We start from the raw sequence: 19,142 nt of genomic DNA on the forward strand, positions 1-19,142 counted from the left end.
TGCCGAAACCGCCTCCATCTCCCATTACATGACATAGTCGAATATGTGGCGCGGCTGGTACAGGTTGAAATATACGCATCACCGGGCATGCAGGGTCACGGAAATGGCATGATCACTGATGGTGAGGTTGATTGCTGCGCAGCATCATGTGATTTTCAATGACAATCATGTCAGTGGCATTAGACACGCACCAACGCTGTAGGATGGAGCAGGCGAGCGCGCTTGTTATCTCTGGGAGCCCCCGGGCAGGCGACAGTTTGAGGATAAGCGTAGGTCCCTCCTTTTTCGCTGTCTACACATCCGCCGTGAGAAACATCTGCTTTGTATTGGTGCCCTGAATCTTATCATTGATTCTATGTGCTTACGCAGCAGTGCCATATCGTCAACGTCTCGGAGCTATCACGTAAGGTATCAACATGACGATCGCTTGCTCGTTCTAAGCGCTAGTATATCGGGCCACGCTGTCCCCATTCTACTGCCGCTATTTGCTTGAAGCTCCCTTGACTAGGCAATCTGAGGCCGGTTACTTTGTGGTCTGCAAACCTGCGTCTTTCGGCACCTCACACGCTGCACTTTGGTTCTTATGCCAGTGTACAATGCGAAGATAAGGTCGTTTGCTTCAGAGCCCAAATGCTTGCACCGCTTGCACGACTGGTGCGAAGCGGAGCGGTGCCGAACGAATGGGCGATGACCAAGCGTACCTAATCGCCACTGGCTGGCTCTGGTCGCCAGCCAAGCTTGGTGGCTTGGGATATGGTTGTAGCCATACTATTGCCTGAGGTGGGGCTTGAACGTTCGTGGCTCAATGCTCAAGCATACCGGAACGGCCGTAGCAGATGGACGCATCAAGAGTGGAACATGAACGCGACTTCTTCTTACGACGGTGCAGTCAAGCTTCGCGCCATCTGCACGGCCAATCCATTGCGTGGGAAGCATGGCGTGAGGAAGCACAGTGGCCGACACCAGACGCCTGCGGCATCATACTCAGGAGGATTAACAGGCAGGTGGCTCCACACCGCCCAGTCGGTAAGCCGCTAGACATCGGACAATCAGAGATGGCTCGATGACTCATTTACCGTGCAATGTGGGAGTTTCAGTCCCACGCCTGCTGAATCGCACGAATACAGCAAAACTGTAGCCGTGCCCACATGGTCTAAAGTCGACGTGCGAAGAGTTGCAACGAGCTCGTCTATTCCCGGTATGTATCAGTCGCTCTTTATGAGAGCGTCGATGTATCCAGTCATGTCTTGTGCATGCTCAAATTCTCCGGGTTGCTGTGGGACGAACGACTCGTCATGCCGCTCTTGGCAAGCTTGGTGTCCTGAACTGCGAGCACCTCCCGTAATAGATAACACCGTAACAGCGGTTCATGTCGCTTTCCATCCGACTGTAGGTGTATATAAACAGCACTATCTGGATATATGACCATTTTAGTACCGAGCGTGTGGCAGTGGAGTCGTCAGTGCAAGCAGCTCCACGTCGCACCCGCTTGGTGTGCGTGGATCAGATTGTCCCGCAACTTCCGCTGTCCAATCAACACCCACGCCAGCCGACATTGATTTTGCCGGCATGTGCAACAAACGGTCCTTCGCGACAATAACAAGCACTCCATGAGCAATGCTAGTTACGCGCAGTACCTGTATGCGCTGCTCGTCAAGCACTCTTGCCGATGCCGCATGGCTTAGGTTGGTCGTCAGCCCTTCGAAGCAGAACACGCCTATGCCAGAATCAGGAGCCTTAAGTATCGCTAAGAAGGCCCACCAAATGTCGAAGCGCAGGAGACAGTGATGGACTTCCTGTCCCGGAATCTGCGTGGTGTTCGTAACCATATTCACCCGAAAAGCGATGGGTTTAATGTTCGCCCAGGGAAAGCAGTTCGCGCAGTCTCCACCGCGCAAGCCCAGTGACCACCGCGCAAGCCCAGTGACCACCGCGCAAGCCCAGTGAACACCGCAGCAAGGAGTGAGATGCTCGAGCAGCAGGATCATGAGGTGTAGGGCCTGACCTTCGCAATCAGATATCGGGCAGGCAAACGGGAGCTGCATTGGGAAACGGCCGTACAAGCCGCGCATGATGTCTTGAGTCAGATTCCTACACGATGGCACCGATACCACCATGGCTGTCGTGGATCTGGACGGCTTTGCCTGAGATGGAGCTGGCCATTGCGCAACGTTGATAGCGCTGACGACGTTGGCAGCGCTGACAGACCGTTGATCATCATGTTTAGCGGCAAGAGAGCGAGCACGACTTCAATGCTGCCCGTGGCGTCAATACCAGGAGCTCTTGCGACACCGACCATTTCAACGACTATGTTCACAAAGCGCTGCACAGATTCGACAATCGGGAGGGGAAAGTGCCGAAAGCATGACATTTCCAAAGCGAGGCGGAGCGGGAGAGCAGCGGATTGCAAGATACCTACGTCGCTCGAATGTGCCATCACTCGGTGATTCTTTGGCCGTACCAATCATTAATGTAGCCTGCCATCCAAAGGCCACCAACTACGACAATTGCAGCAAGTCCTGTAAATTCTGTGCTCCGAGGTTCTGTACAAAGACATCTACAACGTCGGGTTACAGATCCGCCAGCCCTAGTCCCACGTCGGTCCGACCAGGTTCCCCTCCGTCGCAGCTCGTGCACCTGACACAATGTGCATAGCACTGTGCCGCGTACTCGCGACTGGAAGGCACCGTGTCCTCCTCACTTCTGTCGCAAGCAACGCGAAGCCCACGCAACCTCATGCCGAAGGTGTATGGGCCTGACTCGGAGGGCAAACAGTCGTAGAAATGATGCCAGTTATCGCTTGGACACATCGCGGAGATTTTGCTTGCTACTAACCGTTGTCAGTCAAGGCGCGGAAGAGCAGCCGCTATCTTACGGATAACGACAGGCGAGGGGTGACAGGGACCGAGGGACAGAGAACCGACGAACAGACAGACGAGTAGACCGACAGGGATTGGGTCTAGAGCGTCTTCGAGAGTCGGAAGGAAGGATATCCTGTACCAGGTAGGGGCCAGAGGGTACGAGAAGTAGCCGTGATAGTACGTGAGATGAGGGCTGAAAGAAAGGAAACGAACACAAGAACGGAATCTACTATGTACATCTGCACGCATCGAGTCTCTCCGCTCTATTGGACTGCCACATTGCTTTAGGAGGGTAGCGGCAAGACCAACTGCTCCGGCTATCGGAAGGATGCATTGGCGGTGCGCGTGCAGTCGACAGGAATGAACCGCTGCAGCTTCAAGGAATGTGACTTGCAGACTGCCTCTATGCTGATGGTGTCCATATTTGCGTCTGACCTATCAGGCGTGGCTGCCGGTGACGAGTACATGATGAGGTATGTGGCAATAAAAAAGCCGCGAACGTAGGCTGCACCCCTTGCATTGGATCTTGCATCTTGCATTCCGTCGGATGCACGCTCCACTATGACTGACTATCCATGAGTACAGAGGCCTGCGCTACGAGGGAATCAGTCTTCGGTATCGCATAACACGGCACCACCCCATCATGGCCACGGGGATGCCTGAATGTCAAGTGACGGGACCGGTTGTGTGCAGCTGGGGGCATCACACTCTTCCGTACGGTGAATATGCTCCACCCCAACTTAGACATTGTGTCAGTGTTCAAGCTCTACGTCGCTGTAGCTCATGCAACAGGCCTCGACGCGGATGCGTAGCTTGGCTTCGCAAGGTGTTGCCGGATAGAGCTTATCTGCGCTGTCTTCATGTCCTTACGATGAATCAGCGTGCGCGAGACGGATAATACTCGGCTTACTCTGGTCCATCATGTTACTCTTGCCCCGGGCAACCTGCGATCTGGATGAGCATTACACAACACGATGTGCTGGTGCTAGACAGTCCGACCCTCGGTGCTGCTCTAGGAGGGTTAAAGCAGCTTCCGTGACGCTGTGCAAGGCTGCTTTCTAGAACCTTGGCGAAAGTGCCGGACGTGAGAGGGAATCCCGATACGGAGGCGTCTTGAAAGACTTTAGTGCGATTGACATTGGCCCATCGATAGTGCAGACCAGGAGGTTTGACAGAACAGCATAGATGAGGGCTGCCACGCTCATGCCCAATGTGAGAGTTCGCATCGGTCAGCCCGCTCGAGCGTGCTTTCTGCGCCGCATCTCTCGTGCGGATTCGCTTGCGTGCATGAAACAACATACCCTCACATTTCCACTGCTGTGACCACGTTTGTAGATCTTGCCGAGACCTCCCTATCCTGTATCAGCAAGCCTTCATTTACACCACGGGTCACATTGATAGACATACCCACAAGCGATTTGCCACGACTTTGTTTCGTCGCTCCCACGGCTTGAAGACACTCGTTCACGTGCTACTCCGTCGCTAGCCAATGCTGCCGCATCTCCAGTCCCATTAGGCGAGCTCGTCGACGTGCCCGGGCGAGCTTCTTCGCGTTCACTTGCAGGCAGAGACAAGAGATCGTCCTGGAAACATTACATTAGGCTGCGACGAAGAATGTCATGTACGCTGCGAGCAACTGCGTGATTCATTTGTGCCACATGGTAGCATGCGCCAGCAGTCGGGTCACGGCCAGGGTTGTCGTCGCAGCCAAATCGTCAATGACAATGATGCGTGGTCCTATTGTGGGATAGAATTAGCGCAAACGGGCGAGACGGTGCAAGAGCCGGATACATACGACGATGGAGCTCAGAGAGGATGTGAATGAGGTAAAAGAGGGCAGTAGCGCTAGCCAAGAAGAGCACGACGGCTACGATGAGTGCTATGCCATGCCAGAGGCGCATGTACTCGGTGGGGAGCTCTGGCACGCTGAGGTAGTCAATGGTTATTAGCGTCTTGTCTTCGCCGTAAACCGCTGCGTAGAAGATGCAGTTGGTAGCGGCGTAGATGATAGCGACTACTGTGCGGTCGATAGCGTTGGTGGCAGTGACTGCCACGCCCAAGAGGCTGTTGAACATGTCTATTGCTATCCTTATGCTGGCCGTACTTGCAGCACTGTAAAAGCTTGGGTATCCTGTCGGCGGTCGGATGTTGCGGCGTGGTCGGGCAAATGCTGCAATGCAGTCGGTCGGATGTTGGTATGACATTTACTGAAGCTGGCCTTAAGCTCATACATTTTCGTGTGCGACTTCGCGTTCGCTTGAATAGCGCGCGTTGAGGGGTATTACGCGGGGCGCGTAGGTCAGGTGAATTGCACGACACCACGTGATATGTGGATCCAAAGAAAAGTCGCCAGCAGGATTACGAGCGCTGTGCACCGTAACGCGGATCTCGGGTGTATCAATTTCCTCTTGTTCCTGCTCCTTACTTGAGGTCTCCTGCGCTCAAGGGTCCTAGCGCAGTTACCACAGCTTTGCGCTCGCGTGCGCCAACATGGACTTACTAGTACCATGAACTTTCTGAATGCAGCATGCACAAGCAGCAAGCACCATCCACTTCCACTGCTGCGGCTGTCCAGGTCGAGTCCGCCTGACGATCCTCTCCAGACCCTCTCGAGTGGCGCAGCGTCATTCTCCTCCTTGGGACCCGCAGACCTCTTATTCGATAAGTTTTGGAACGGCGTTGAGAACCCAATGCAATGCCATCACCCTGGCTTGGCCCTCAAAGTGAGTCACCGAGAAGCAAGTGAGAAGCAAGAACGGGTCGTCCACAAGACCACCGTAAGCCAGCCCGTGAGGATCGTATGGAGCCGGTGATGAGTTTTCGTTAAGACAGGTATCTTCCGCAGGTGGACCAAGCATGTCGAGTTCCGTCTCGATTGCATTGTACTCTGCCAAAAAAGGCAGCTTCTGCTCTGCAAACCTGTCGCAGTGTCTCACCACCGCAGCCATCTCTGTCTTGACATCAACCGCCTCGACAGCCCTCTACACAGCATTCTCTTCCGTACGTTTGCCGTCTATCGCTGCGAGCTTGCTCGTCGACGCTAGGCGACTTCGTCCTACAGCCTATCAACATTGGGGACTTCCTCGTAGATCTCTGGTTCAAGAGCTACCGCAAGCATACTATTGTGGTTCAGGAGCTTCGTTGTTTCCGTCGAACGTACGATCATCTTCTATATCGAGCGCAAAGTTTTTCGCAACGAGCTACGGGGAGGATTCGTTGTCTCTGTCAACCAAAAGGTTGATGGCGATGGCATTTTCCACCCCTCCCCTCTCATACTGCGTGGTGGCAAGCCATTTGCGGAGTTTGGCCAAGTCGACGCATACTGACAGCGAGGTGTTAGCTGAGCTTGTCGTTCTCCCGGACGAAGTGATCGATATCTCCTTTTTGCCTATGCATGTCAGACTATTGCCAAGGAGCTACTGAGGGGCTCACCATGCAAAGGGCCTTAACTGACACCTTGCCTACTGCACCGCATAGTGTTTGACAGCCGCTCCCCATGAGGAACGTGATAGTAAGAGAACAAACGCGCAAAGATGAACTGCAAGGCTGCAGCAGGCGTCTCGACTTCTAATGGCCAAGGGATTGCGATACAATGAGGAGAGCTGTCGTGCGAGTCCAGCGGATCTGCTGCTGCCGTAGACGGAACGGTAGTCGATAGCCCTCGCGAAGGCAGGAAAGCGGGTCAAAGCTACCTCGCTAAGACGGTTGGTACTGCCGAAGAGGGCCATGCACCGGAGTGAAAGCGGTTGAGGTCTGTAACGAGCGACCGGAGAAGAGGTGGGCTTTCTGCTGAGAACAAGGCTAATGATCTGGTTATAGTGTGTGTGAACAACACGGACGTGAAGACAGGAAAGCTCTTAATGGATTGGTCCGGTGGGTATGACCTCAGTCTCATTTCTCTGCGCAGGTGTTGATTGTGATATGCTTGGCACTGGTGACGGGTGCTGAGTGCAGCCCATGAACGAACCTTCTGAAGGTTGCACGGAGAAGGCGGCCATTCCCGAACTGGACCGCGTTGGAGCAGTGACATGGATGGATGTCTACAGCTTACCGTTCCCGGCCTGAGCTAGTAATGCGTCAACGCTTCTAGTCGGTGCGGCAGGATGTTTCGCGTCATGCAAGACTGTAACGATCTTGACTGTGGAGCTCGCTTCCTGCGAAGTGCTCTATGGTATCTTTGAGTAGATTGAGGTTGCCACCACAGTAGGAATGGGTAAAAACGGCCATACGTGCTGAGTCCGTTGGTCGAACCACTTGCTTCGAGCTTGAGGCTCGCCTTATCTACTGTTTGCAGGGTAGTGGGAGACATGCCTACTTCTCGGCCTTTGAGGTTGGTCCACCACACACAGCGCCGCTCGGCTGGATGTTTGAAGTGATTCTCAACGGGTAGTCGTGCATGCACTACAGTCGGAGGTAGCCGCTCGACTGAGGTTGCTGCCTGGTCTGAATCAGTGGCTCCTCGCCTACCTTTCTCGAGGCTGCATGAAAGTGCGTCCTCTCGCATCGCTGGAGCAGGGCAGGCAGGTTCGGGAGCCCGGAGGCTGACACAATGTCAGGTCCTGAGGCGGCCTGATAGCAACCGGCAAGCCGTCAGTGTTTTTACCGGAGATGGACCGGGCATGGTGGCATTGAACGGTTTGATAGAGTGCAGCGTCTGTACACTATTTGCACTCATGCAGGACTGGTAAGGCCGGAGCAGCTTCGTTAGAGCAGGTGAGGCGTTCGAAATAGCGACGCATAAGCGAGTATCGGAGCCAGGTCTTCGATCAAGGAGGAGCGCTTCGCAACGGGCACGCTTGGAGGAAGGTGCATGTTGACGAAGTCGGGATCAGCCGGAGGAAGAGGGCAGATGACGATGGCCAGATATGGAGCGCCCTTACACGGCACCAGTAGTCTTTGCATTGATGTCTATGGGAATTCGTGTCTGTTAGGTGTTCATACATATGAGATGAAGTCTTCCCATTGCGTCGACGAGGCGTATATCACATCGTGGGGTGGTCAAGTACCACGACAGTCGGTTCACTTAAGTAGCCTTCTGTCCCCGCGCATCCATACAGAAGGTGGGATGCCGCTTACCTTGAATCAAGTAATCGAGGTGGCACACACATCACCCTCCATAGGGTACGACTTTTCTACCGTGAACAAGACTGCAGGACAAGCTGAGTCTATGGTGTTGTTATAGCATACATTGAAAGCGGTGCAATGTTCAGACCGAAGCAAATCCACTCCTTGGCCCCGGATTGCTCCAGACACGTGACAACACATCACGCGACATTCTGTGCTATCGCGCATTCCAGGGATTCCCGGACGGAGATACGGCCGATTTGAACGTGACGAAGGATCGATCTTTGCTACTGATAGGGTCGATACATCATATGCTTAAATGCTCTGCCGTACCTGCGGCTGTGAGGAGGCTTTGCTGTGCGCGCTGCCTCTTCGCTGACGAGCGACCGATCCTGCACCCTGTCTGATCTCCAACTTCCACGACCTCTCTGAACACCATCGATGGTGTTGTTGGGAAGCCGGACGGCTGATCCTGCGTAGCCTTCGTGCTTATACCCAGAACTTCATCTCCGATGCTCCTCCTACTTGGGCATGAACAGGCTGTCATCCTCGTTGCCATCATCGTCATCCACGTAGATGGGTGTAATTCGCTGGCGTCGAGCCGATTGCCGCCGCTGCTGAGCTCCTGCTGCTTCGCCGACGCGGTAGCTGCCGAGGTCCACGAATCTTGCGCCACTACTGTCTCCAGTCGCAGCTGGTGTTGTCGTTCTCAGGGAGCCACTCAGCGCCGGTCGAGGCTCGTGCACCGGAGGACGGAGAGGAGAAGGAGGAGGTGGCGCTAAGCGGGGCCGAAGGTTCGCCGCGCTCCCTCGGGTAGTAGTGATTTGAGCGGGCGGAAGCAGCACGAGCGGCTGCGGCACCGCGGGCAACACTTCCGCCTGCGCATGCTCGTCCTCCCACCCGCTGATGTGGCGGAGGGCGTCGTTGACGTCGTAGTCAAAGGAAAACACATCATCGTAATGCGTCCTTGGTTCCTGCCCCAGCGCGCACTCTTCCGCGGCAACTCTGAGTGTAAATGAAAGCGTTACTGCGTCCAGACTTTGCTGTATCGTTGCGCATCTTTCCTTACGCCGGCGCTGCTCGTTGTTTGGCCAGCGCACGGTCTCTTCGATCACCTGCTCGTCGATCACGCGATGTATACCAGCAGCTGTGGAGGGTGTGGTCGTGGTCCTGCAACGGAATCGATAGATGCCGTTGTTCGGCCGCGGCTCTTCGTACTCTTCCACACGAGTGCGGGGTGGAAGTTGGTGGTGTTGATCCGTCATAGTGGCGAAGATGGCGGAGGGTAACAACACCTCAAATCATGCTGTCGGCTTCGCTGCAGGACTGAGAGAGCCGGGAGGAGTGGTGGGAAGGAGACAAACGACAGTGTCTCTCCGCCGCCGGCTCCATGCCTGCGGGTAGCCACGGTGAGAAGGACAACATAAGTTGCCCCTTCAACGTCCACACGTGCACCGATTTAGAGAATGCGGAGAAGCCAGCCATGCGTATGGTTTGCGGATGGGGTAATGGTATCTCCATTGCCATGTTCGAAGCTACATAGCGCTCATCATATGTGCCATCAAACTCACACGCATTCCCGCAGACTGCTTGCAAGGCGCGGGCCGCTTTTCCGAGCCGAACTCCGAGCCGCGGCGCTCAGACCGTAGTGATCACAATGGCCTGAGCGCTACGCCTTTGTGGAGCTACGAAGTCCTTCACGACATCTATTTTGCTCTGGTATCGACCAACATACTCACGTGTCGGCGACGTTCGGGTGTGGTTGAGTCGACGTGCTGGCGGGCATAACTGGCTTGCTGCCGCGGATCAGCAGCGAGGAGGCTTTCGTTGGTGCTGAGGCCGGCACCGGTGGCAATGTGGTGGGTTTCGGTGCTTCGCCTGTCGAAATTATCAATGGGAGGGTGGTCGTTACGCGAGAGTGCTGCAAGCCATTGTGGCCGCCCCCGCTGCCGTCAACATCATTTCTGTCTTTATGCTTCTCCCAGCGCGGCCGCTTGCCACAGCGTCATGTACAGCCACCCCTGATAGCGAACGTAACTGCTTGCCAGGTAGATTTCATTATCATCGCTCGTGGCTCCATCACGTGCGGAGCCTTGTCTTGCTTGCCAAAGCTGAAGTGCAGTCTTCGCAGCCTGAGGCCGAAACACTCCCTGACCACCCTTGGACGATCGAGCAGCCAACTGCAGATCGGGCAGCGCATTGGCAAGGGCGCCGACGAGCTGTGCCATCTTCACCAACCAGCGAATAGTCTTATGCGAAGTGACGGCGTGAAGACCGAGATGTGCGATGAGTGTCGAAGGTCGCCGGCGATGCAGACGTACCACTTTCCGTAGCTACGAGCGGGAACCTTCTTCGATTTTGGATTGACAAAAGCGCACTTATCAATCTCTTGAAATTTTTCAGTGTTGATGTGTGTGGTCGGATCTTGTCCGGAGAGCAGCTGCAGAGTTCCTCGCAGCGCATCGTTCCGGGATTGGAATGGAGAGATTTCCATACTGGTTTTGATGCTGTCATGAGTTCACGAGTTCCCACGACAAATGAAAGACAATGTCAGAGGCTTTTCGGAGTACTCGGCTCGCACGAGGAAGAGGAACATTGGGCGTGCGGGCAATGTTGAGAAGCGAGCAGCCAGACAGGATGGAGGAGATTCGAATAGCTGCTCGGGTATGGACGCGGCGGTCGAAGAGAAGATAGCGGTTCAGCTACAGACAGGGTCGCTCGAAGAAAGCGCCAACTGATCCTAGGCAGATAATTGAGGTAATGCTGACTGAATCAGACTGAGACCGGCCTAGAAGCTTGTCAGTAACCCGCATTCAAGCAGTCTAATAGCTGCAGGCAGAGAAGGCATGGAAGAGACATGCTGGAAGGCAAAGCAGGTATGACGTAGTCTATCAAAAACAGCCGGCAAATGAAAGCGAGCACAAGTTAATGATGCCAAGATAGGGCTGGCCGATTAGCGCAGGCACTGGCTGACAGCAAGACAGGCTGGCGGGACTGAAGGATGAGTAACGCAGCCAGCATTAATAGGCTGGCCAATGTCTGTCTCTCTAGCAATATCGGCCTGCCTATGGACAAAGAATGAGTGACCACCCAGTACGAACAAGCCTGCCAAAACGGTACGAGTGAGTCTTTGGGCGTTACAGCAGGCTGGCAGGGAGTGCTCGCCATGTAGCCCCTGCTGCACGAATACCAGCAGAGCCGGAAATTGTGGCACCAGCGTCGTTCGAGGTAGGTGATCTCGAGTGGAGACAGCGTCACATGTGCGCCACGTTGATCGATAACACTGCCCCTGAATGACGGTGGCAGCGAGTCTTGACCAGGTCTCAACCGGCTTCGTACAGAAGCCCACTTGCAGCATCGCAGCGACGGTGTAACAACCGAGTGGATTACTGCAGCAGTCATGCTACGATGTATGTGGAATGCTCCGCCTCCTCCATCATCACATCACAATCCCATGCCTGGCGAACCCCTTTTCACCTCCCCCGAACCCTGCTCAGTCTCGCACGTCCTCATGCTTGCCAACTGCCGCTCAATCTCCTGCATCCTCTGCCAATTCGCCGCCCGTTCTTGCGTGAGCCTCTGCAGCGTGTCCGCGTAGGGCACGTGTGTAGGCATTTCCGCGGGAGGGCGAGATGAGATGGGTGATGCGGACGGTACGGCGCTGCTCGCTGGTACGGCGCTCGTATCTGCTCGCTGGCTGACTTGAATCTTGTCTTTGGTGTTCGGAATGCCGGCTGAGTTGCGGCCCTCAGGCTCCGCTTTGATCCTTAGGAAGCGAAGGAGGGTACATGACCGTCCCTGTGGAAGGGCCTGGCGGAGGCATTGCGGTGTCGGATGTCGTGGCGAATGGCTCGACTGGGGTGATGTATGGGGAATCCAAGTCGCGGCTCGCGCGTGGGCGTTCGATCGAATGAAAGGGAGTAGATGGATCATCAGCAGCAGCAGCAGCAGGACTAGCGACATCACGCGCGCGTCCACTTTCGGCATGTTCGCGGGTGCTTGCTGCCGTGGCTGCTGACTCTAGAGCCGGCTGATTGACTTTACCCCTCCCTTTCACCTTGCGCGGGTCCGGATACTTGGCCGTAGAATACACTTTTGGCGCGGTGTTGTTGCCGATCCAGCTCTTGAAGTGCGTGGTGGCCACTGCGGCTTCTTCCTTGTTGAACGCTGACCGATTCCATACGAACAACATGAAGCGGGCCATACTCCCGTCATCAAGCGCGTCGAACTGACCGAGATTGAGTCCTTCGGCCATGGCTCGCTCGTAGATCCTGTTCTTCTGCCAGTTGTAGAGATGAAAGGGGTCTTCTTCGGTGCTAAAAAGCTCATCCTGGGTAAATGGCCTGCACTTGTTCGCGTTGTTGTCGGTAGAATGGATGCCGTGGAACTATCTATATAGGTATGCGACGGCGGAAGGCAGAGACTTAGGATCGAGCTCCGCTGAACCCTCTCCGAAGGTATCAACTCGACTTACCGTTTCGATCATGTACCCTGGAACTGCCATGCTGTAGGTTGACGTAGAAGCGTCTCTCTACTATGGCCGTCAAATTGAAATTTCGAGCACCAGCATCTTCACAGTGCTTGGAAACGATGATAGAGAACGATACGATGCAGTCAAATGGAACAGCCGCGTAGCTGCCCGCCCACTTTCTCGCCGTTGGCGTTCGCGGGCCCCTGCTCTGCACGCGAGGCACAAACAGCGGGATCATCCTCAACTCCTCCATTGTGTACTAATGCTGCCATCCGAACACACAGAGGCGAAGGAGCAGGGCCAATTCATCCCCTAACACCATATCAGCTGGACTGAACCGGGCATTCGGAGCGCAACATGGCTACTTGCGACTAGCACAGTGTCCGTGCCGACGGCTTTCCTTGCTCTATGGCGGTCGACTGACCCCTCACAGAGCAGACTATGGTGCAAAGCTGACCTCGACACTGTTTATCCTGATGTGGCGTTCCCCGTTTTGTGGAAGAGATATAAGCGTGCGCGGCTGCATGCGGTCTTGCTTTGCTGCTGTACTTTAACATGGCAACCCTCTTACACCGTCACTGCAGCCGACGCACCTACTGCATATGCATTTGCAGACTATACACGGAAGCTGTGTATAGATCTACCTCACTATGCGATCCTGCGACACTGGGCAGGCTAAGCTTCTTCTTGAGCGTCGCATGTCCACCTTGAAATGACGGGAATGCTCGAGCAAGAAGGGGCCGCTTCGCATAGCTTTGCATATGTACTTTTGAAGTTCATAGCGCTCCTTAACAGTAGTACAACGAATTCAGATGAACGTATGGATGTTGAGGCAAGCGACCGCAAGATGTAAGCAGCCGAATGCGGCTACGCGCTGTGTTCGTGTGGGACAAAGTGTCCCACGGATTTTGCGGGCAATCATCGGGGCGGGTGTTTGTGGCTCTCTCTTTACGGCCATGGAGTGTCCCTTAGAAGTTATTTCGCAAGCAATACAAGATCCTCACTCATATGTGCCGACTATGACGAGTCTATATATTTACATATCTAGAAGTGATTCGGGAGCGCCTGAGTGCGTCTTATACACCTTCTGGACGTATGTGCCACTCTGGACAGACGCAAAAATCCCCTAAGCGTCTTCTCCCACCTCCGCTGCCCCATGCCCTTATCCTCCACCAACGGCACTGCCGTAATGCCCAGCGTACTTGAGAATCTAGTGAACATCATCAGCAACTCGCAAATGGTGAGCTGCTGAAGCGTCTGCCAGATGCTCATGGACCTATCGTTGGGGTCATGCTCCATGCTGGAAGTTGTTCCAAACATCTCCACGCGCCGGAGATTAGCGCCCTCGTGAACCGCCTTCACAAGGATGAAGATCTCCTATGGTGAGAGGCTCGGCTTCAAGGTGTTCAAGGATTTGATACGTGCCAAGCTCCTCCGCAGCAGGTAGTCAGGTTGCGACTCTCTGTTTCGCCGTCCGCTGATTCTTCGCCAAGATATCGCTCGCTTCTTCGTGGTCTCGCAGAAAGATCTATTCCCCTCTCGCGGGTGGCAGGCGGCCATCTCTCACTTCGCCGATCAGCACGTTCCGTACATGCATACGTATAGCGACGCAGGCCGCTTGGGTGCAACCTACGATCAGCTCGCTCAGCGGGCCGCCGGCGACTTCCAAGCAGTTGCTTTAAAAGCCTCCGGCGCCTGCAACTCGTACAGTAACATCCTCGAAACGCTGAACATCATGCTCGCGCAGCTCGAAGACGTAGTAAAAGTTGGGAGGAGAAACGCTTTACAACCATATTCAAGCGAGGTTGGCTTTGTGAGTACCACTTCATACCGCCATGCCTCTCTCATAGACATCCAGCCAACGAAGCGATAATCTTGGCAGGCCTCGTGGAGACCGTCGTCAATGTGGTCGCTAGACCATCGGGCCTACCCACAGACCCGTCACGCTTTTGCCACACATCGCCCAAAGAGCAGAGCTTAGCTCTGTACAAGCTGCAGGGTGTGCTGGAGCAAGCCTCCGGGGTCACCACCGCTGTGGTAAGTGTGTACGACAATCGATACCATACCGTAACGGCACTCGCTGGCAGCTCAAACCTGAGGTGCAGGACAGGGACGCAGCGTGGCCGAAGTACAGCATTATCTTTCGGTGGGAGCAGCGACCGCTTCATACAACTGTGCCTATGTGGTAGGACCGACAACGCGGCTCTCCTGAGATGTATGGGAGGCTTGAGCAGGCGGTTGGGATGATGGAGGTGACAAGCCCTGCAGTGATCTGTGACGTTGACTCTCGACGCTTTTGCCTAATTTCGCACTGCTGCGCTTGGTACTCTCTGGGGTCAAGAGAGTAAGAGAGCAAGCACGCTGTAATGCTGACTGACTCTGTTAACAGTATTCTGGCTTTTGCAGTACTCGTCAGATACCTTCGCCTCCACCATCAACTATCCATCACAATAGTGGACCGCTTTGGGCGGAAGTGGCGGGGCAGGCAAAAGAGGCGTTTGCGGGCAGAAGTGGTGTTCCGAACCGCTTTTCCGGTCACAAGTGCCCCAGGTTCAGGCACAGTACCGGCGAGCTTTGTTGTTATGCTCGGTCCGCCGTCAACACTATGAGCTTCCAGCTCTTCTTATGTCTGCAGCTTGCGGTAGTCTCTGGATGTTCCTCACAACACATCGATTCTACGGTACTACAGGCGTTGTAACTTGGCGTACCGATCTGCCGCAGCCTGAGACTTTGTGTCACGTGCGAGGAGCCCATCCGGTTGCCATGAAGTAGCTTTCCGTCCCTCCGCACTTTGCACGCTTTGCAACGTATGTGACAACAACAACGCCATATGAACACTTCATACTGCACCGCTACTCACGGGCCGGAAACCCATTCTTCATATGCGCCTTGGTGCCAGCACGGGCAAGGTGTCTACGCCAATCGCTAGAATGGCTTCCTGCAGCAGGCGATAGAGAAGAATGGCAGGGTCAGAGGGAAAGGTTGAGAAGGCCGCTTCATCTTCGGCGACTCGAGCGATGCTCGAAGATGGAGATCGTTCGAGAGCAGCTACTTCTTCGCCAGTTTCCGGTGCTAGACGTGCTGCCGCATGAAGAAGCACATCTCGTTGCCGCAGACAGCACAAGACAACGCAGCAGTGCTACAGCACGTCCACATGCTCTGGCCGCACTGGGATGACCGTTTGTTCATCTCGGACAGGCACGTCAAGCTTCTTGACTACCGGCTTGAGTGCACAGAAGTGCTTCCACCGCAAGCAACTCCCGACCATTTGGTTTCGGATGCCACTTTTCGCCCTTGGAGCTTTTTTTGATCATCACATCCGTCATGACTGAGACTTCGAGGAAGTCTACATTGGAGACCGAATCCGAAGCGAGCGGACAAGCCCAAGACGGCTGTTTAACTCAGGACGCTTTCATGGAGACAACAGATGAAATGCACCGATGGCTAATCGAGCGGTACCAAGGCGTGGTGCAGAATGCGGCGTTTTGCACCTCATTCTGTGACTCATCCTGGAGCACGCGTTTGCCAGGGCCAGCGGCACGAGCAGCATCATGGTGCTGTCGCGAAGTCTTCTCTAGAAACGGTCGACGACTGCTTTCGGAGTCACGGGCGAGCACGGGCGCATGAGCGTAATGCCTGATGCAGTCTGGGAGCGCAACGAAACGCGGCTGCGCGCACACGAAGATGGACTGCATTGAGTGTGGCTATATAGGTAAAGAGTATCAAGCTCGCATGCAAGTTGGAAGCTTGGAGTCTCCGTCTTGATCGTGTTCGCATCCACGAGCAGGTTCCGGGATCGTGTCCGGCAACATGGTCAACATCGCGGAAGGCGCGATTCACATGCGGCGTGTTGGCGCCATTCGTCGTTTCCAAGAAAGTCACAACGAACAAAGCGACCAGATTGACCGTCGCGAGCAACGCTGCGAAGCTGGAGCAGCACATGACCGGATCATGTCCAAAAAAACCACGGTGATCTTGCCAGGCTTGGGAGAAGTGTACCGGCGAGCAATCTGTTCAACTCATAGGGCGCAGACCAGATCAAGGCTCAGGATTGTACATTGCCTTCCCCCGGAGAAGCAGTGGAGTTCGTGGTCGCGCGTGCGATCTTGTTCATCGTCCCCGCCAGGCTCCGGCTCAGGCTCACGGCCAACATCAAGAAGGCTTCACACATTCGCCGCTGCGATTAGGAATTTACGCTCGGATCAAAACCCACAGCCCGCGCGGGGAGAAGAACGGCATCGGGTTCGCTGGCACGCCCGTCGATCCGGCAGCCTGATCATGTCTTGTATTCCAGCACACCCGATTTGTCCCGTGCCACCGCCAGTCCAAGCTCATGCATTCGTGCAGCGTCGTGCAAGGTGCTGAGAGACCTCACGGCCTGGTGCAGACATCACTCCAGCACCTGTCATCCCAACTGTATAGGAGACGATGAGGAATGCATTCAAGCGGCGAACCTTGTTCATTTCAGCCCGAACCTGTGTTCAGCGCTCTCGACGGCTGGCAAGAAGTATGATGATGCTCGCAATAGCGTAGTGAATCATGCTACGCAGGTCAAACTTGGCGAGGATCGGACGGAGGACGTCGAGACTGAAGATCGAGCCCGCACCCTCGTGCATGAGTGGAGCAATAGCTTACGGAGGGACGTAACCTCCACCTGCGTCCACACGTTCTTCGCACCTGACTTATGTGACAAGATAATCGCAAACCAGCAAGAGCTTCGGCACCCGATCAGCTACACAATCAGGCACGCGCACATAGCCACGGCCTTGTGCAGGTCCTTTGCATAGTGTTGGACTGGGGCGCTCTTTGCGAGCATTCCACACATTCTCACGTGACGAAAGCTTTCAACTCATGCTTCAGCAAATGGCAACGAACTGGCTCGGCTGATTTCATCCAGGCGTGCTGGCATGTCCGCCGCGGCAGGGGACGCGATGCTTTCGTGCAGCGTTCCAGGTGCACATAGACCGGTTCCGATCGCCTGCGTGCTCCCCGGCCTCTGAACCGCTTGATGAGATGTGAAGGAGCACAACACATTGTGGATGGAACGGTCATGCTACGCTCGTTGGCTCGACCTGTTTCACCTAGCGACCCGCAACAGGGGCGTGCGAAATTGCACTCTGCGCTTCTACGGCCTTGCATCTGGGCTACGACTATGTCTGAGCACTCCCGAAAGAGCCTGGTGTTAGCAGGTTTGCGATCGTTTGTCACAGTCAGCGCTGGTAGGCAACTGAGGGTGGTAGCCTAGCTGAAGGCTTAGGGCAATGGTACGCTGCTGCTCTCAATGTTGCTGTGGAGTGTTTCGAGGCGGGATAGCCTGCGTTGATTGCGGTCAGGCGAATTGCTACGTGTGAGGGGAATATTGCACGGCCCATTGCTTCCCCGTCGCGAAGTACCGTTCCCAGCTCGCTCAACCATTCCAGAGGCTCACGTACTCAAGGAGAGGCTTCGAGCGCAGGGCCGCCTTGTACTCCCACAGCTTACCGTATTCGTCCACACGGCGCTTATGGTGCTGGCTCTCGTCTCAGACCCTGGTGAACTCAAGTCTACAACCGCGGTGGTCGGAGCTCAAGCGTGCGAACCACCTTGTGACGTCGTAAGCACACCGCGCAACAAACAGCATATGGCATCCATCTGCCTGGTGGCTGACCGCAGTAGGTGCCTGCCGGATAGCGCAGCCGAGATGGCGTAGCCGAAATGGTCGTGGCCCACACCGGCAACACTGCCACTCATTCGGATCCTGCCTCTGCAGGCAAGGCTAGTGCGGATACTGTTGACGGCACCGCAGCTGCGGACATCGTCGACAACTCACGACAATCCATGAACGCGATGAGGATGACCCACGGAGGCCGACTCTGATGCATGGAGACGGACACTTTCGCGTGACTGTCCGACAGGGTGTGCGAAGTGCATCTCCCCACGGTCTCGATCATAGCAGCTGTCGCGATGTTCTCGCGAGCTGTCGAGACTTTGACTAAGCGGCTGATGGGTGTGGACACAGCCGTAGGGACTTCGCTGAGACGAGTGCTCTTGGCGTTTGACAACCTGTGAAGAGTTCCCAGGCCTGCATAACAAACACTGCGTCTTTTGACATCTCCGTATCAGATCCGTGCAATGCGACTCTGGCCACGGTGGATATGCGGTAGGAGTGATGGCAGAACGTCGTAGTCCCGCGCTCGACCATTGTCGCAATCGGAGCAAAGGCTGCGACCTGTTCCGTCCTACCGACAGCCATACCAACGTGCATAGATCCTTTCAACACGCTGTCCAGACATCTTCCACAGCATACGTTCTATCAAGCCCACCCCTGACTTCCCTCCTGCGCTTGCTTACCACTTATAACGCTTTACGAGACGACTGCTCCTTAAAGAGCCATCGCATTGTCGATCCTTACCACATTCTGTGTGCCCGACGCGATTCGACATAGATGCATGCAATTCTTCTCATCACTCACCTTGCCGTTCGCGTCAATGCTCGGGTTGCTAGACAGTCACAGATGGCGCGAATATCTGTGTATTTGTACTTGCAGTGAGCTCACAGCCGACCATCGCGCTACTCCGCTCAGCGCGAAATGAGGTCTGGGAGTCTGAGACGTGACCGGAGAACGCCATGTCTGTGCGTAGTTCTGAGCATGCGCTGTAGAAGTCTGAGTCACAACCAGCGGAAGCAGAGCTCGTTTCGCGCCGTGGAGAACGGGAGGCGCTTGATCTCCTTCTTGTGCGTTGAAGCGAATCAACACTGAGCTCCGT

General features: G+C 55.1%; 16 protein-coding genes across 16 annotated transcripts; 6 read left to right on the forward strand and 10 right to left on the reverse strand.

Moving 5' to 3' along the window:
* The first annotated feature begins 745 nt into the window (after positions 1 to 745).
* BAUCODRAFT_39753 (uncharacterized protein) lies at positions 746 to 1,357 on the forward strand. Its single transcript, XM_007683628.1, has one exon. It carries the CDS (start codon positions 754 to 756, stop codon positions 1,036 to 1,038), a length of 285 nt encoding a protein of 94 aa, XP_007681818.1. The 5' UTR covers positions 746 to 753; the 3' UTR covers positions 1,039 to 1,357.
* Positions 1,358 to 1,960: 603 nt separating this feature from the next.
* BAUCODRAFT_332365 (uncharacterized protein) lies at positions 1,961 to 2,829 on the reverse strand. Its single transcript, XM_007683693.1, has one exon. It carries the CDS (start codon positions 2,435 to 2,437, stop codon positions 2,084 to 2,086), a length of 354 nt encoding a protein of 117 aa, XP_007681883.1. The 5' UTR covers positions 2,438 to 2,829; the 3' UTR covers positions 1,961 to 2,083.
* A 109-nt stretch (positions 2,830 to 2,938) lies between these two features.
* Positions 2,939 to 3,772, forward strand: BAUCODRAFT_332481 (uncharacterized protein). The gene is made up of 2 exons (XM_007683694.1): positions 2,939 to 3,361; positions 3,447 to 3,772. The coding sequence occupies exons 1-2, from the start codon at positions 3,222 to 3,224 to the stop codon at positions 3,757 to 3,759; spliced, it is 453 nt and encodes a 150-aa protein (XP_007681884.1). The 5' UTR covers positions 2,939 to 3,221; the 3' UTR covers positions 3,760 to 3,772.
* BAUCODRAFT_332413 (uncharacterized protein) lies at positions 3,773 to 4,395 on the reverse strand. The gene is made up of 2 exons (XM_007683695.1): positions 4,269 to 4,395; positions 3,773 to 4,213 (listed from the first exon to the last, which is right to left on the reverse strand). The coding sequence occupies exon 2, from the start codon at positions 4,158 to 4,160 to the stop codon at positions 3,786 to 3,788; it is 375 nt and encodes a 124-aa protein (XP_007681885.1). The 5' UTR covers positions 4,161 to 4,213; positions 4,269 to 4,395; the 3' UTR covers positions 3,773 to 3,785.
* A 111-nt stretch (positions 4,396 to 4,506) lies between these two features.
* On the reverse strand, positions 4,507 to 5,065 carry BAUCODRAFT_127458 (uncharacterized protein; the record flags this gene model as incomplete). Its single annotated transcript, XM_007683696.1, has 2 exons — positions 4,507 to 4,598; positions 4,657 to 5,065. The coding sequence occupies 2 exons, from the start codon at positions 5,063 to 5,065 to the stop codon at positions 4,507 to 4,509; spliced, it is 501 nt and encodes a 166-aa protein (XP_007681886.1).
* Positions 5,066 to 5,430: 365 nt separating this feature from the next.
* Positions 5,431 to 5,730, reverse strand: BAUCODRAFT_39757 (uncharacterized protein). Its single transcript, XM_007683629.1, has one exon. The coding sequence runs from the start codon at positions 5,717 to 5,719 to the stop codon at positions 5,516 to 5,518; it is 204 nt and encodes a 67-aa protein (XP_007681819.1). The 5' UTR covers positions 5,720 to 5,730; the 3' UTR covers positions 5,431 to 5,515.
* A 300-nt stretch (positions 5,731 to 6,030) lies between these two features.
* Positions 6,031 to 6,758, reverse strand: BAUCODRAFT_332503 (uncharacterized protein). The gene has a single exon (XM_007683697.1). The coding sequence runs from the start codon at positions 6,587 to 6,589 to the stop codon at positions 6,323 to 6,325; it is 267 nt and encodes an 88-aa protein (XP_007681887.1). The 5' UTR covers positions 6,590 to 6,758; the 3' UTR covers positions 6,031 to 6,322.
* Positions 6,759 to 6,891: 133 nt separating this feature from the next.
* Positions 6,892 to 7,291, reverse strand: BAUCODRAFT_39759 (uncharacterized protein). The gene has a single exon (XM_007683630.1). The coding sequence runs from the start codon at positions 7,168 to 7,170 to the stop codon at positions 6,928 to 6,930; it is 243 nt and encodes an 80-aa protein (XP_007681820.1). The 5' UTR covers positions 7,171 to 7,291; the 3' UTR covers positions 6,892 to 6,927.
* A 227-nt stretch (positions 7,292 to 7,518) lies between these two features.
* BAUCODRAFT_332347 (uncharacterized protein) lies at positions 7,519 to 8,245 on the forward strand. Its single transcript, XM_007683698.1, has one exon. The coding sequence runs from the start codon at positions 7,672 to 7,674 to the stop codon at positions 8,041 to 8,043; it is 372 nt and encodes a 123-aa protein (XP_007681888.1). The 5' UTR covers positions 7,519 to 7,671; the 3' UTR covers positions 8,044 to 8,245.
* Positions 8,245 to 9,475, reverse strand: BAUCODRAFT_332388 (uncharacterized protein). The gene has a single exon (XM_007683699.1). The coding sequence runs from the start codon at positions 9,188 to 9,190 to the stop codon at positions 8,447 to 8,449; it is 744 nt and encodes a 247-aa protein (XP_007681889.1). The 5' UTR covers positions 9,191 to 9,475; the 3' UTR covers positions 8,245 to 8,446.
* A 605-nt stretch (positions 9,476 to 10,080) lies between these two features.
* On the reverse strand, positions 10,081 to 10,844 carry BAUCODRAFT_39761 (uncharacterized protein). The gene has a single exon (XM_007683631.1). It carries the CDS (start codon positions 10,417 to 10,419, stop codon positions 10,156 to 10,158), a length of 264 nt encoding a protein of 87 aa, XP_007681821.1. The 5' UTR covers positions 10,420 to 10,844; the 3' UTR covers positions 10,081 to 10,155.
* An 18-nt stretch (positions 10,845 to 10,862) lies between these two features.
* BAUCODRAFT_39762 (uncharacterized protein) lies at positions 10,863 to 11,471 on the reverse strand. Its single transcript, XM_007683632.1, has one exon. The coding sequence runs from the start codon at positions 11,281 to 11,283 to the stop codon at positions 10,879 to 10,881; it is 405 nt and encodes a 134-aa protein (XP_007681822.1). The 5' UTR covers positions 11,284 to 11,471; the 3' UTR covers positions 10,863 to 10,878.
* Positions 11,472 to 11,673: 202 nt separating this feature from the next.
* BAUCODRAFT_127465 (uncharacterized protein) lies at positions 11,674 to 12,180 on the reverse strand (the record flags this gene model as incomplete). Its single annotated transcript, XM_007683700.1, has 1 exon — positions 11,674 to 12,180. One exon carries the CDS (start codon positions 12,178 to 12,180, stop codon positions 11,674 to 11,676), a length of 507 nt encoding a protein of 168 aa, XP_007681890.1.
* A 1,606-nt stretch (positions 12,181 to 13,786) lies between these two features.
* Positions 13,787 to 14,737, forward strand: BAUCODRAFT_39764 (uncharacterized protein). Its single transcript, XM_007683633.1, has 3 exons — positions 13,787 to 13,839; positions 13,890 to 14,209; positions 14,279 to 14,737. The coding sequence occupies exons 2-3, from the start codon at positions 13,988 to 13,990 to the stop codon at positions 14,375 to 14,377; spliced, it is 321 nt and encodes a 106-aa protein (XP_007681823.1). The 5' UTR covers positions 13,787 to 13,839; positions 13,890 to 13,987; the 3' UTR covers positions 14,378 to 14,737.
* A 1,377-nt stretch (positions 14,738 to 16,114) lies between these two features.
* Positions 16,115 to 16,992, forward strand: BAUCODRAFT_332567 (uncharacterized protein). Its single transcript, XM_007683701.1, has one exon. It carries the CDS (start codon positions 16,207 to 16,209, stop codon positions 16,759 to 16,761), a length of 555 nt encoding a protein of 184 aa, XP_007681891.1. The 5' UTR covers positions 16,115 to 16,206; the 3' UTR covers positions 16,762 to 16,992.
* Positions 16,993 to 17,693: 701 nt separating this feature from the next.
* BAUCODRAFT_332532 (uncharacterized protein) lies at positions 17,694 to 18,104 on the forward strand. Its single transcript, XM_007683702.1, has 2 exons — positions 17,694 to 17,785; positions 17,834 to 18,104. Exon 2 carries the CDS (start codon positions 17,900 to 17,902, stop codon positions 18,083 to 18,085), a length of 186 nt encoding a protein of 61 aa, XP_007681892.1. The 5' UTR covers positions 17,694 to 17,785; positions 17,834 to 17,899; the 3' UTR covers positions 18,086 to 18,104.
* The last annotated feature ends 1,038 nt before the right edge of the window (positions 18,105 to 19,142 follow it).

Source organism: Baudoinia panamericana (assembly GCF_000338955.1).
Source record: "Baudoinia panamericana UAMH 10762 unplaced genomic scaffold BAUCOscaffold_16, whole genome shotgun sequence".
Classification (NCBI taxonomy): domain Eukaryota; kingdom Fungi; phylum Ascomycota; class Dothideomycetes; order Mycosphaerellales; family Teratosphaeriaceae; genus Baudoinia; species Baudoinia panamericana.

What these genes read in the sequence shown, in the direction of transcription:
- BAUCODRAFT_39753 (XM_007683628.1), top strand. Translation starts at nt 754, where the DNA reads ATGGTTGTAGCCATACTATTGCCTGAGGTGGGGCTTGAACGTTCGTGG.
- BAUCODRAFT_39757 (XM_007683629.1), bottom strand. Translation starts at nt 5,719, where the DNA reads ATGCTTGGTCCACCTGCGGAAGATACCTGTCTTAACGAAAACTCATCA.
- BAUCODRAFT_39764 (XM_007683633.1), top strand. Translation starts at nt 13,988, where the DNA reads ATGCATACGTATAGCGACGCAGGCCGCTTGGGTGCAACCTACGATCAG. An exon ending in ATTCAAGCGAGGTTGGCTTT is followed by an intron (nt 14,210 to 14,278) that starts GTGAGTACCACT and finishes TAATCTTGGCAG; the next exon opens with GCCTCGTGGAGACCGTCGTC.
- BAUCODRAFT_39761 (XM_007683631.1), bottom strand. Translation starts at nt 10,419, where the DNA reads ATGGAAATCTCTCCATTCCAATCCCGGAACGATGCGCTGCGAGGAACT.
- BAUCODRAFT_332388 (XM_007683699.1), bottom strand. Translation starts at nt 9,190, where the DNA reads ATGACGGATCAACACCACCAACTTCCACCCCGCACTCGTGTGGAAGAG.
- BAUCODRAFT_332481 (XM_007683694.1), top strand. Translation starts at nt 3,222, where the DNA reads ATGAACCGCTGCAGCTTCAAGGAATGTGACTTGCAGACTGCCTCTATG. An exon ending in GCAATAAAAAAGCCGCGAAC is followed by an intron (nt 3,362 to 3,446) that starts GTAGGCTGCACC and finishes CCATGAGTACAG; the next exon opens with AGGCCTGCGCTACGAGGGAA.
- BAUCODRAFT_332503 (XM_007683697.1), bottom strand. Translation starts at nt 6,589, where the DNA reads ATGGCCCTCTTCGGCAGTACCAACCGTCTTAGCGAGGTAGCTTTGACC.
- BAUCODRAFT_332567 (XM_007683701.1), top strand. Translation starts at nt 16,207, where the DNA reads ATGGTCAACATCGCGGAAGGCGCGATTCACATGCGGCGTGTTGGCGCC.
- BAUCODRAFT_332413 (XM_007683695.1), bottom strand. Translation starts at nt 4,160, where the DNA reads ATGTTGTTTCATGCACGCAAGCGAATCCGCACGAGAGATGCGGCGCAG.
- BAUCODRAFT_332365 (XM_007683693.1), bottom strand. Translation starts at nt 2,437, where the DNA reads ATGGCACATTCGAGCGACGTAGGTATCTTGCAATCCGCTGCTCTCCCG.
- BAUCODRAFT_332347 (XM_007683698.1), top strand. Translation starts at nt 7,672, where the DNA reads ATGTTGACGAAGTCGGGATCAGCCGGAGGAAGAGGGCAGATGACGATG.
- BAUCODRAFT_332532 (XM_007683702.1), top strand. Translation starts at nt 17,900, where the DNA reads ATGGTGCTGGCTCTCGTCTCAGACCCTGGTGAACTCAAGTCTACAACC.
- BAUCODRAFT_39762 (XM_007683632.1), bottom strand. Translation starts at nt 11,283, where the DNA reads ATGCTGCAAGTGGGCTTCTGTACGAAGCCGGTTGAGACCTGGTCAAGA.
- BAUCODRAFT_39759 (XM_007683630.1), bottom strand. Translation starts at nt 7,170, where the DNA reads ATGTCTCCCACTACCCTGCAAACAGTAGATAAGGCGAGCCTCAAGCTC.